Source organism: Aethina tumida, chromosome 3, assembly GCF_024364675.1.
Source record: "Aethina tumida isolate Nest 87 chromosome 3, icAetTumi1.1, whole genome shotgun sequence".
NCBI classification, from domain to species: domain Eukaryota; kingdom Metazoa; phylum Arthropoda; class Insecta; order Coleoptera; family Nitidulidae; genus Aethina; species Aethina tumida.
In genome coordinates, this window is record NC_065437.1 from 36,318,186 (window position 1) to 36,332,804 (window position 14,619).

At 30.9% G+C, this 14,619-nt stretch overlaps 1 protein-coding gene across 2 annotated transcripts in view; it reads right to left on the minus strand.

Moving 5' to 3' along the window:
- The window catches only part of LOC109598685 (uncharacterized), a 39,215-nt gene extending 28,666 nt beyond the window's left edge, over window positions 1-10,549 (minus strand). For both annotated transcript variants that reach the window (XM_020014591.2, XM_020014590.2), the window contains exon 1: window positions 10,106-10,549. In XM_020014591.2, the coding sequence (XP_019870150.2) occupies window positions 10,106-10,119 (14 nt within the window). In that variant the 5' untranslated portion in view covers window positions 10,120-10,549. The remainder of the gene's footprint in view (window positions 1-10,105) is intronic.
- Window positions 10,550-14,619: the final 4,070 nt, after the last annotated feature.

Sequence of the window (14,619 nt, forward strand, 5' to 3'; positions counted from 1 at the left end):
AGGCGATAAAGGGTACCCTCTTATATCCAGAAAAGGCTTTATAGGCCCGGTTTTTGGAGTATTATTCACAAAAGAAACAAACCATCAAACCACCGTTCCAATCGCCTGAATCCCATCTTTTAATTGTTTGATTAAAAGGTGCCGAATAATAGATTTCATTAAATAAAAATCAGTTAATGGAGGTGACGGACCTCAAGGAAAATATAGTCGTCCAACGATTTTATTGAATATATATGATTTTACACAAAATCGATAAAATATTCCATCATTTCTATTGTCGCTTCATTATGTGATTAAAAAACAGATCTCGTTAAATGAAAATCAGCTAATTAATCAATTCTATTGACGGATTTACGGTGGTGATAGAGCTATTGGATGTCAACGAAAATGCAGCCGACAGAGGGTTTTATTGAATGTATATGATAATCACGAATCGACATCAACATCTATTTAACATATTATACGATTATGTTTTGACATTTGATTGGCACTCGTTGATAATATAAAACAGACGCAATCGTTCAACAGTCGTGCAACAGGTGTATCGTATCTTCGGCTTGTTTGGTTTTAGATCAATTACAAAGATATGACACATGACAATAAACCAATTTTTATTTTGTTATTTAATATTTAATTGATTATTAAGTAAATGCATAAACACGTTTCTCCTTGAACGTTGTACAATGCTATTGTTTCAGTGTTTAAGTAGTCAATAAATTCAATGGCGAGGTGCGAAATTGGCGCCAAATATTTTTAGTGAAGTAGTAAATATATACCTCAATTTACTGTTCGCACATTATGTTTTATCAATGGGCTTACGTAATACAACTCTTTAGTCTGCAGTTGGACTGTTTTATTTTAATTTCAAATAAAGTTTTTTATTTTTATGAATAAATAGTGTTATCTTTTAGCTTTGATATTTATAAATAGATATTTATTGTTTCCCGAATGTACATAAATGTGATTATTTGATTCGTAGATTTTTATCTGAAAAACATAATCTGTTTAAAATCTGAATACATTGTTTGTTTTATCGTGTATTATTAATGATTTATATCTAAGGAATTTGGAACAAATAATCTAAATTACGATATAAATAATCTAAAGTAAACTTTTAGCAACATTTGGAAAACATGTCTGGACAGCTTCCATCAAATACGTCTCGAAGAAATTTTCCTAGACTCAACTTGCATTGAACATGATATAATTCCTTATGTGTTAAATCGTAAAATTCTCACAGTTGTATGTAAGACAATTCCAGTCAACAATGTTCATGTCAACTACTGAGCGAGCCATTGTTTTATTTTATTTGCCGATGTGGCAATACAGCAATAAATCTGATTAGAAAATATTTGTCGAGATGGGAAAAGACGAGATAAAATTTCAAACGGCGCCACGATTGACACGTTTTTAAAGGTTTTTAATTAGCTGAACCAAATATGAGACAAAATTGTTGTCCCACACTCTACAGACCATTTTATCAGATATGTGCGTATGTTAGATAATTTAAATGAATCGAATGGTCCGACGAACTTTCCAAATGAGACCATAATTTATAAGCTAACTTATTAATTATACTATGCCACGCTTTTAGTCGAGTAAACCTCTGAAAGTCAACAGAGGTTTACGAACAACTAAAAAGGTATCTGAAATTTTGCTTTCGGGACACTTTGTATTTTCAAATGAAACATTATTATTATATATTTTAATGTAAAATCCTTCATGAAATTGATGCATTTCTTTTAACATAAAAGTGACTTGATTTTTTATTGTTAATTTTTCCGAAAAGTCAATTTATTCATCTCTGTGAATATTAATTCTACAATTTAGCATAAGCATAAGTTCTAGGTTGAGTGATGTTACTATTAAAAATAAGAAACTTATTAGCATTTGAAGTTGTAAAATATATACGAAAATGTTAAATATCCTGTATACATTTGTTTTAGTTATAAGATACGCTTCGACATAACAGTAGATAATAAAAATTGTGAGAACTTTATGGTTCAGTTTTGTATCTCTCATAGTTTCATTTAAATCTCTGTCAAAGTTTTAAGGAAGGCAAAAGCTGGTCTGATAAGCCCAGTCTAGATGGTTGCCTTTCGCAAAAGGGTAGTAAACATTTCTCCGTGAGCCTTGAACTGAAAAAATGCGGCCGCAGTATTTTCCGGGAAATCGAGTGTGATACACGGATATAAATAAATAATCATAAATCGCAGACCGAATTAATCGGATTGCGTCCAACATGCGGATGGGTTGTGAAACGCGGATCATCAACAACATCAAATAATCTTTCGAACGGCGCCATGGAAAACGTCAGTCCGTAACGCATTGTTTTAAAAATTACCTCCAATTGGGTTACATAAATCTTTCGGTGCTGAGGAGACGGCAATAAATTTCACTTACGAAAAGACATTGAGACGGCGGCGAGGAAAAATAAAAATAGCAAGGTCCCAACAAAGCTGCCTTACGTAATTAAAGATATCTGATTGTTTCAGCGAAAACGGCCTGTCCGATATCGACACCGTTCGACCTTTTATGTTGCCGAGCCATCCAGAAATCAGACCGGCCACTCCATTTGGGATTAACTCCAACCAAACTTACTAACCAATTGGGTTTGTAATTGGATTGGCACAGTTGACCACTGATTAGGTTTATTTATCGTTTTCACTTTTGATATTTTATGTCCTACACTTGATTATTTTAATTCATCAAATTAATTATGTAATATAATGTATTATTATTAAATTATAAATTATAATTATAATTAAAATAACTTAAAATTTATGTTAAAAAATAGATTCTAAGCAAGTTAGAAAGTTTAAAAGACCTTGTCAAGGAAAAGCTTCCACAAACGTCTAATTTTCGTTAAACCAAAAAGGAGAATTGAAAACGAAGAATGCTTAAAATATTCAAACAATTATTTATCTGTGAATGAAAGTAGACTCTAAGCAGAGAAAATCTTACGCAAATTATAATTTTATAATTATTTTTCTGAGAATTTAAGAAAGTAGACTCTAAGCAAAGCAAATTTTACACAAATGTCTAATTTTCCTTAAACCAAAAAGAAGAATTGAAAACGAAGAATGCTTACAATATTCAAATATTTTATAATTATCTTTCTGAGAATTTAAGATAAAAATTTTGAATATTTGTTGTCTCTATTTTATAATATTGTAACCATGTTGCAAGTTTAAAACAGTTTATTAAAACATGTTTAAATCTACTACATGTACTGATATTATTTCAAAATATAAATAACATCACAGAACTAAAATATTTGAATCATATCAAACAAAAACAAAATATTAATTTTTTTATTTAGATTTTGAAAATTATTGGACGAATAACATCGATCAATTATAATAATTTGTTATTCCCTCCTTATTTTAATTTTATAAAAAGCAATGATTCTCCTAATTATGTGACGCACACATCTACTTATCAAGCAAAATAATTGGAAATCAATTGCATTTACCTTTTAAAGTTTCACTTTTATTATTTTCAATAATTCTTATAACTTCTGGGCGTAACTAACTTATAAAAAGCGAATATTAGGCCATTATAATATTTAAATATTAACTTCCAGATTATCTGTTTATACAACCAAGTTTCATTACACCAAAAAACAATGATGTCTGTAAATCACCTTTACTCCACCATTAAATGTTTGCACATTGCAAACAGGATGTATTTAATTTAAAACAATATGATTCACAATTTTATTGCCATCATTAGGGAAAAAGTAGAAAATTCTTTTATGGCCCATTATTACACACACGTACAAAGAAAGCATCTTTTCCGATTTACATTCGTAATTCGAAGTTATTACACAAACACGTGTGCATCGTGTGTCAATTCTCTTGTTATACGATATGTTTTATTAATTGTCGTTAAAAAAATGTTTACAGATTTACATAACAATGGGTCGAGATGAATCTCACACACACACACACACACACACACACACACACAGTTCTCGTAGTGTGCGGAAGCAAACAAACGACCGCAGCAAACAAATATTGTGTAATGAAATTGTTCGGATTTTTTTCAAATATTAAATGACAAATTTCCAACGGCAGCAGGCCATCGATTTTTATTTAAGCGGATGCCGGTGCGGTGCCACATAAACGAAAAAAACCGGCTTCGTGAGCACACCACGAGCTTCGATCCGTCCATGTAATCAGATATCTGATAAATTGTGTTATATTTTTAATTTAGGGAGCTTAATTGTCGTTACGTGCCACGTACTTTGTTCAATAAATTGAGGTAAAGGTCATTCCATAAACTTCAGACGTCGACCAAAATAATTTGTGTACTCTGCATATTTCGTTCGGATCGAAGTTTTTTCATTTAAACAATCATAATGAGAGTTTAGATATGTAAACACAATCACAACGCAAAAAGCAATTAACGATAACCCAAGTAGGTAATAATCAGTTGGAAAGACTGACTCTAAACAGAAGCAATGAACGTTTTAATTGCGGAAAGATTGCTGTTTTACAGGCAAGATCATCTTGACAATTTCATGGTGATAGAAGAAACCACGATCAATTCCATTAATAACTGGGCGCAGGAAGGCCGAAGTGGTTTTTAGAGAGAACACACGCAGCCTTAACTCCCGATAGCGCGGCAAAATATTTAGCTATTTCTATTGTGCAAGTTAGTTTTATGTTGTCCAGACTATTCAGCGTAATAATAATCATTTGCGCTGGTCGTAAGGCTCTGATTGTGTATCGATACCCACATTCATGTGCGTTCCGGGCGAAGAGCCGCTGGGTCGACAACACCATCAACCGCACGGCAACGCACACCTTACAACCACAATTAGCACTTTGGAGCACCACACGAAAAATGCATTATTGCCCGCCGCATCGCGTTATTGGTTCGCACGGGTTCCACCCGCCTCCAACGGTTCCCTAAAATTCATTCTAATTTCTTCTTTATTTTCATTTCTATTTAAACAACAATTTTTTAACAATTTTCACTCACATATAGTATCTGCTTCTTGAAAAACAAATTTCAAAATGGTCTTCAAATCATTACATTGTATAAGGAGAATGAATCTAATGTTGTTGAATGTTTTCTAGTAGCATTTCAAGGAGTCGTCAATCAGTTTTTGGGACAATACAAGTATTCTCTAGTAAATTCTCATTCATTCTATGACATATTTAAAACAAAACAATTTCATTTTCCCTTCAGAGAAAGAACAAGATGAAAGGTAGTAATCCATCCAGTCATGTATATAATTAAACTAACCTTTAAAATTTTAAAATTGAAGATAAAAATGCAGATGGTCAGAGATATGTATAAAATAAAAGGTTTCACTAAAAAATATAGAGATACAAAGTTACCAAAAATTCAAAAATGTATCGCTGATTTTATATATGAGAAGACAGAAGGATGGAAAACGTAAAAAGTCAAATGAAAGGTCTTTCTTTACACAGTTAAAATAAATGAAATATTGACAATTTCAACTTACTACAGATCTAACTTTTTTATTTTTCCTTTAATCGATTCTAACGAAAAATTATTCACCTAATGGGATTTGTCACTTATTCTGGATGAAACATTAAATAAAATGACAAACCGAAAAACATAAATTTACCACTATTTAGACAAATGAAAAAGTAAATAAAGAAATTTTACTGCAAGCTAAAGAAACTAATATAATTATGAAATATTTTATTTTTAAGCATTTTTCCCATCAATTCAGTTCCACTTAATTGAGTGCTTGTAAATATACAGTTAATTATTTTACGGATATAACACGCCTTGAAGGCTGAACCGATAAGACGTGTACAGGTGGTAAACGCAACTACATAATAATGATGTATTAGAATTTAGAAATATTAATCTGATTAAAAACACCTACGACGCTTTATAAATTATTCGTTCCAATTTTACAATATTTCAATGTTTAATACTGATCAATGAGGCCGCAGCTGAAATTGATGACTCCCATCCAGTAAAATATGTAGCGAATACTCGTACATACATATTAAATAGTTTATTATATCAATGATTGATGCTATAAATTAAAACGTATCATTTATTAAACAACTTTATCATTCTAACGCTTTAAAAATTTAATGTGGAAATTAATTAATGAAATACTCATTGAAATTGATGTTTCAATATTCCAGACCAGTTTCTACAACACACAGTGAAAAATACAATTCATATAACATAGTTATAGATGATGAGTCGAAAGTGTCTGGAAAATTGTTTGATGGAGTGTTAATTAAAATTAACTTTTGGCACAATAAAATCTCTCATACTGCGTTTTATAATACACGAATTGACTTTCCCTCCAAAGCAAACACTTCATCAAACACCAAGAAATGAATATTTCGAACACTTAAAACAATATTTGACTTACAAACATACAAATCCAAATATGGATAGGAAAAATTTAATTTCACAATTAAACTCCTAGTACAATTAGTATTTTATAATATTACCATTCATTGAGGTATTTATTTTTGGTTTTATTTAAATATTGATTGAAATGTATAAGTTTTAATGTACCTACTTCAAGTTTTCAAGGCAAACAGTCTCACTTAATTGTTACCGATATTATCGGAGACACAGCCTCAAAGAAATAATTAAAATTAAAATATCGGCTTTCTTAAGTTTGTACTAAACTGCATTTCTCAATAATTAATTCGAATTTTATAAATAACAGAATTCCGACGATCTCGCAGGAATTTTAAATCGCTCCAGAAGTGACGCATATCCACTTTTTAACATTCCACATGGCATTCCTTTCGACTCCTCTCGACTTAATTCATTATTTTCCTAATAGCGCTTGAAGATAGTGGGAACATCTCTCGAAAGAGGAGTGTGTAAAAGCGATAAGTTGGTGCTTCCAAACATTTAAACCTAAGATTCTGCAGTAATATTATCTTCTTCTGCACTTATGGAAATTCGTATGACAACAGAAAATGGCAAACATATAACAAATAAGACAGTCCTACATAATATATTATATATAGTTCAGCAATCATTTATATCTCTCTAGCATTTTACGTCTCAAAAGTAATTTTCCTAGGATGAAAATAAAATTGAGACGCAAAAAAAAACTGATGCCACGATAATGTCACAGCTACTTCTATCAAATATATCAGAACATCTATCATTCGGTGTCTTTTCTTTTAAAAAAAAATCCGGATCGACTACAGATTTATATCAGGAGTTTGATTCTAGTAAATTTTCGAATTTTTACTACCGAAGTACCTGAAAACTGTTTATCATCGGCTATCTGAGACGTAATTTATAACTTGGACACTAATTTTGGCTACTTCGATCAATATAGAGGACGAGATTGATAATCTGATTGGTACTATCGTTTCGAGTCATCTCTGTACAACACATTTTCACAAAGAAAAAAATGCCTGCTGGGCTATAAAGACTGAGAAACAATTTGTAAATTTTAACACCGTCACTGTTAATATTTCAATTTCATTTAAACGGGTCGCTATAATTTGTTACAATCCTCACCTCATCTTGGACCATCTACCATTGTCACAATTTAAGTTAAAACACCAGATTTGTCCAATAGTTAGTTAGTTAGCAGCTTTTATAGTTGGTAAACCACATAAATATGTGTAAATATTAGCAATTATATTTTTTTACAAATTATATCAGTAGGAAATGTAATTATTTACTCATTCAGTAAGACAATAACGTAACAAACTACTAAAATTTATAGAAATTACTCAAACCACGTTGTTTAAGATTACTCAATTTAAACCACTTTATAATTTTATCAGTGGAATTTGCATAACTCATTATTTCCGCATTTATTAGTGAAGATGATCTTCATTCTTCGATAAACGTATAATAAAACGATCTGAATTTTTCGCCGGACTTAAGAACATGTTTTACCAGTAATTTAGTTTTATTTCTTATTTTTCCATTTGCTTCTACTATTGATATCTTTTAATAGCATCCCCGTTTTACCGACATGCTTTTTAATTTTTGTTTATGGCTATGAAGTGATACGAAAGTAAAATACGATAGTTTTGTTATATTTTTTATAGGCAGCTGATAGCTTAAACAAATAAAGGAGTACGTAGTTAAGTATTGTAACACATCCTATTTTAATCATTTATTTTATATTAATATAATAAATAATGACTTTTTAAAAATATATTTAAACATTGCGTGAACGAATTTATGCAAATAAATAAACAATAAAATGCAAGAATTCAAAAAATGATTTACGACATAAATTAATTTAGGTTACAATAATAAAAGATAAGTCAGACAAATTTATGTTTATAAAAATGTGACTTGCCTAATAAAAATGTGATCCATGATAACATGATGTCAACAAAAGAATTAATGTTTTATTTGTATTTTTAAAATACACACATATATGGATAATTTAACCTCAAAAAAGTAATTGAAACACAAATTGATGTGGAAAATATAATGGCTAATTATTACAAACGAAATTAGATGATTAACCGTCAATCAATAATCGAAATAGAATAGAAATCGAAAATTCGGTAAATTCTAAAAAATTTGGTCTACTAAAAGGTTCACAATTATTAGTAATAGTAATAAAAGGTGAAAGAGGCTCATATATCTCTGTTTGGGGAAAAATTATAGAACAATTATGAAACAAAACCAATAAGAGCGTCTCATAATAGTCGGCAGGACCGTAAAATTAATACGTTAAGCCCATTATATAAATAATTGGCATAATTATTATAAAATTTATCTTAAAACATTTTAATTTGTAATAAAAATGATTTATTATATCAATTTTCAGCGCGGCTTAGGAACGCACAAGTCAATTAATAAAAGCTTAATGCATGCAAAATGATTTGCTCCCATCATACGTCATTTTTGCATCAATTGTGGGTTTATTTTTATTTTTTACGATTTCAGTTAAGGTAAACTACATTCATGCTTCGACAAAATATAGTCATTAGCTTTTGTGTCAAAAGATTATACAAGTGTGCTAGTATGAACGTTTTTTTTTTTTTTAATTTAATGATAAAATATTTGATCTACAACCATTAAATAATGTATCTGTCACTTGAATAAAATGACTCAATGGAAAATTATGGTTTAACCTTTATGAATCGTTGAAAAATTGTTTGATATCTATTTTGGCTTCTCTAACATCAGCTTGTTGTAAAAATTTTAAAATTATTATTATATACCATATTTATATATAATTCAATTATCATAAACTGTATGTTGTCCATATTATATATTTTTGAAAAATGTTTAATAAAATTTTCATTTAATAAGATTTTATAAATTTTGTGTATAATAAACTTTTTATTGTTATTTAATAAGGCTATTTCTTATATAAATCACGTAAATCACGTTATTCGATTATAATATCTGAAATTACACTATTTTATAATTTAAACTTATATGATCCGTCGGAAAATTTTTTAAACGATTGATTTTAGCAGATTTTTTGTAAAAATTTTAAAATGTATATATAAATCAATTTTCTCTTATATATTGGAAACAAATATAGTATTTTTATTTAATACAAATGACTAGTTATAAATTTTGAAATTTCTGTAGTTTATGTATAAATTTGTGATATTATAAGTATAAAATAATATTTCAATAAAATAAATTTACACACATTAACATTAGTATAAATTATTTAATTAGTTTTTATTTAATTATTACGATTCAGATCATATAACATTACTGACAATTTCTCAATTCTGAAATTATAAAAATTTGATTTATTATGTGGAAAAATTAAAAACAAAATAACTTCACAAAATTGTTCTAATAATTTTAAAATCATTATATTGTTTCCTTTCTCATTGTACATTTTAAATTATTTCGAAAAATTAAATTTACAATTATTAGTATTATAAAAATTTAGAATTGGAATTAAAAACAAAGTAATTCAAAGATAAGATTGATCGCGCGACGGTACCACATATGTATTATATTTAACACTCGCGTAAATAATTCATCCCACAGCAAAACAAACATTTGGTGTGCGACCGTTTACAAAAACAGTGTTTACGTTATTTTTTTTGCCATGCGGTTTCGCCAAGCGGCAATTCCGGGACCTATTCGTTATCTCTGTTAAGCGTAAAAAAGGGGTACTCACACATAAGGGTGCATCCAGTAGATCAAGTGCGAGTAATGCCGCGTGGAGCATCACCCAAAAACAACATATTATTAAACTTTTAAAACTTCACAGGGTCGGTTAATCGGGCACTGCACTCGATGCGTTTCGTACACACGAACAACCCGTACAGGTTTCGCCGCGCACTTCGCGAAAGTTTTTTTACGCGTGCTGGCGACGTCGCCGACGGACGTCGGATCCTTGAGCCTGATGCGGTGTGAAGTGCGGGCCGTCGCGCCGTTCCGGACACATCGAGAATGGAACGAAAGGATCGTTGTCGGCGTTGTCGGCGTTGTCGGCGTTGTCGTCGTTGGCGGCCCACGGATTTTGTCTCTGCGCTACTCGTGTGCTCGTCCTCTGAGCGGGAGCGTGGGAGCGTGGGGCTTCGAGACTGAGACTGAGACTGCGACGATGATGCTCTCTGTTAAGCGTCTCGCAATACAATACACAGCACTGAATGGTAGGCCGTGACGCGGTCCCCACTAGTTCACCACCCCAGCGGTACAGGTATGGATGGAGTTGCGCAAATCACGGGACGAACTATTAAAAAAATGTCTATCTACTGGGTAACTTCGCATACGAAAACTGATTTGTTTGGACGACAAAGTGTGAGCCAACCCTCCTCCAAATTCTGTTCGGATTCAATTTGGAATGCTTCCAATTCCTTAATCTCTCCTTTCTCTCCCTCTCTCTCTCTCTCTATATATATATATATATATATATATATACATCTCCAGGTTCACAAGTTTTTCTAAGCTTCACGGTCGTAAATTCAAAAATGCGTTTTTTATCCGTACCGATCTGGTTCTGGAATAATCGTGAGGGGTGATTTTATTTCATTATAATAAAGTTCTAAATTCTATTATGAATGTGTCTTTGACACATTAAATTTTGGGCTTTGTAAAAGGGTGATAAATAGAACCGGTATTATTATAGCACGCGGCATGTGCTACAATCACTGCATTAATATGTGTGGATACAATATCGTAATATTGTTTAAAATTTGATATAAATTGAAAGATCTTAATTATTTCAATTTTTAATCAAAGCAGTGAAATATACAGTATTGGCAGAAAGTAGAAATCTAATATCATTTATGCCAATTATGAACAAACTGTATACAAACTCATCGGTGAATATTTCATGTATTAAAAATAATTCTCTTAGCTACAAATTAAAAAGTAAATGTCACTAATAAAAAACCTATAGGATTCAAGATAAACAAATTTTATCCTATTCCAAAAAAGATCCCTTCCTGAGTTGCAGCAAAATAAAAGGTCTACTTGAGACAGCACTTGATATTAATGTTTCATCAAGGACCGTAAGAGATAGATTACTATAAGGCGGTCTTCATGCGAGAAAGCCATACTTAAAGACACTACCAACACAGAACAAAGACTTTAAATCATTGGAAACAAGCGATCCGAAGTGATGAAATCAAGTTTAATCTAGTTAGTAGTGATGGGATTTTATATGTAAGGCGACCTGTTCATGAAAAGTTTACCACTCTCACTGTTAAACACGGCGACAGGTTGGTTGGTAATGGTATGAGGCTCCTTTTCGGAAGAGTGTATCATGGGTCGTTTTATATATAAAGAAATATTGAGAACAATATGGTACCATATTCAAGAAAATGTATGCCACTAAGAAAAGTCTTAGTCTTAAAATAAAGATTTTCAACAAGATAATGACCACACACTTCAAAATATTTGAAGCAGTGGCTTTTAAGTGAAAAAATCAATGTTATGAATTGGCCATGTCAATTTCCCGATCTAAACTTCATTAAAAACTTATGGGAAATGGTGAACAACAAAATAAGACACAAAGAGTATAGTAATCATTAAGATTTATTCGTAGTTCTGCAAAATCCTGGCAAAGTATGGATCCAAATGTTATTGACCATGTGTGGAAGAATTAATTAAAATACTAATTACAAATTATTTGTAGTAATATAAATTTAAATAGCATAAGTTGCTCTACTTTTTGTCAGCCCAAAACAAATAATCATCAGTAAAATTAAACTATTTATTTTTTTTATTGCTCAACTATGTAATTGTTAAATCTATATAGGAAAGTTAATTTTCAATATACATTTTTTTTTAGCATAATCACCAGGACAAAAATTTTATTGTTTTAAAAATAGTGTTATAATTCGTCACATTCGCGATGAGTTTGAAGAAAATTCTGTAACTGAGGAAGATTTTAGTTTCATCAAATCCTTCAGTTAACAATTGAATTGAATTGAATTGAATTTCATCAGAAGTTGGAGAAATGGATTCCACATAAATTGTGAATTACAAAAATAGGCGTGTGACAGTTGCTAATTATATCCTTGCATGCAACGCAAGTGAGCCTTCTATTCAACGTATTGTTAAATGTGACAAAAAAATGGGTAATTTACGATAGTTCTTGTCGGTCTAGATAATCGGTTGATACTGAAAAACCTTGTGGAATATTATTCACAGTAAAAATAAGAACCCAAAAAAGATTTTGATGTCTGCATCCCCAATTTTACACACCATAAAAGTCAAACAATCAATACAACTGTCCACTACTCGCAATAGAAAATGTGTTCTGTTGTCCAATTTACATAAAATAACATTAATCAACACAATCTAAATAAATTGTTAATTATGATGATTAAAAAATTATTTAGAATTTAAAATTATGCATTAAAATTGCATTACCTTTACATGTCCTTTATTCTGAGCTAAAAGGATGTCAACATAATTTTTACACTGAACCGTTAAATTCACATTATTTATTGATTCTGGAAGCTAAGATACGATATAATTTCATGAAAATTACATTCATGCATATTGATACAGTTTTTACTAGGTTTATTGATAAATACATTTTTAAACAGGTTATTAGCAAGGTAAGAATTTACGAGCGACCGATAAGTGCATATGTTCCTGGTTCATTAGCATATTTGCAACAGATTCATATTACAAACTCATTTTGGCCTACGCAAAATCGTTCACAATATTGCTGAGATAAATAAATAGGTCGCTACCAAATTTTGAACAACATAATTTATGTGTTAAATGTGTACTTCTTGAAATATTGCTCCCATTATTTCCTTAAAATTTATTGTCTTTGGCAAATTTTAAGTTAGCTTACTAATAATGAATATTTTTTTCATACAATGTTATAAAAATATATTGGGTGCAAAAAAACGCAACACCTCCAAAAATATTAACCCATTACAAATATATATAATAATTAATCAAAAATATTAATGCATAAAGTGTCAGAAGTTAATCATGGGACGATCTAATGACATTATTGACATTTTCTTTATATTATTTTATATCATCCACGCGAACTAAATCTGATGTCTTAGTTCATTAAGAGTCCGTGGAGGGAGATGTAAATTTGTTAAGCGTCGCCCCATCATATCTCACACATATTCGATTGGAGAAAGGTCTGGAGATCTGGGTGTCCAACGCGGTACATTTTTATAGTAGGCTTCTACGAAGCATTATTTCGCTGTAAAATTTTGTTCAAGATCTTTTCTTATATAGAAAAGAAGAGAAGACTCCGAAACGTCATTCACGTATCACTGGGACTTGCTACATACAGTATTGTGAATATGCCTCTCCACAGCAAATCGAGGATCACGTCTTCCTCCACTTCGCTGTCTTACCAACACATGACCAAGCAAAAGCGTGATTCCATTTCCTCGTCCCACTGTTGACGTTTCATAACACCAGTCACTACTATGGAGCCTATGGTTTGCTGTTACGCGGAAGACCAAAACACCGAGTTTACACGAGGTAAACAGATCGAATGAATACCAATTGGTCTAACTTCTACATAAAATTCAGCAGCAATCATCCACGTCGAACTCATCCTGTCCCTTAGGGTCAATAATTTGGGAAGACAATCTTGTGGCTCAGTGGTAGGCCTGGGTTTTCCGGAATCTCTTACTCTACCTCTTCTGCCCTCTTCACTTAAACGTTTACTGTTACTATTTTGTTTAAAATTGAATCGTATATACCATACACACTGGGATAATTTAAGAATTCGGATGATTATAAGAGACATTCCACCGCCTAGATTTGTTTATACAAATTAATAATAGACGTTTTATGAATTAATCTAATTAGCACCTTACATATTAAATTACAAGAGATTCCGCGCATATTTACACCGCAATTGATTAGTGACGAGTCGATAATCACAATATTGACATATGTAATATAGGAATCAAGAATCGTTTTTAAATTCACAAATGCCCCTCACACGATAGTAATTAGCGCCGATATCTAAATTAATTAACCAACTTCTCCATTCCCGATACTGTTTGTTCAAGTTTTATGTACATATAATTGCACTGACGTTAAAAGGAATGTTCAAGATGTCTCAAAAAATTAGACGCCACTATTTTTATTATTCTTTAAATATATCTGTGTTTACCTTAATTATTAAGTTTAATTTATTCAAATATCCAGCACTCACTTAACATTGATAGTCGCGATGTTTTTTCATTG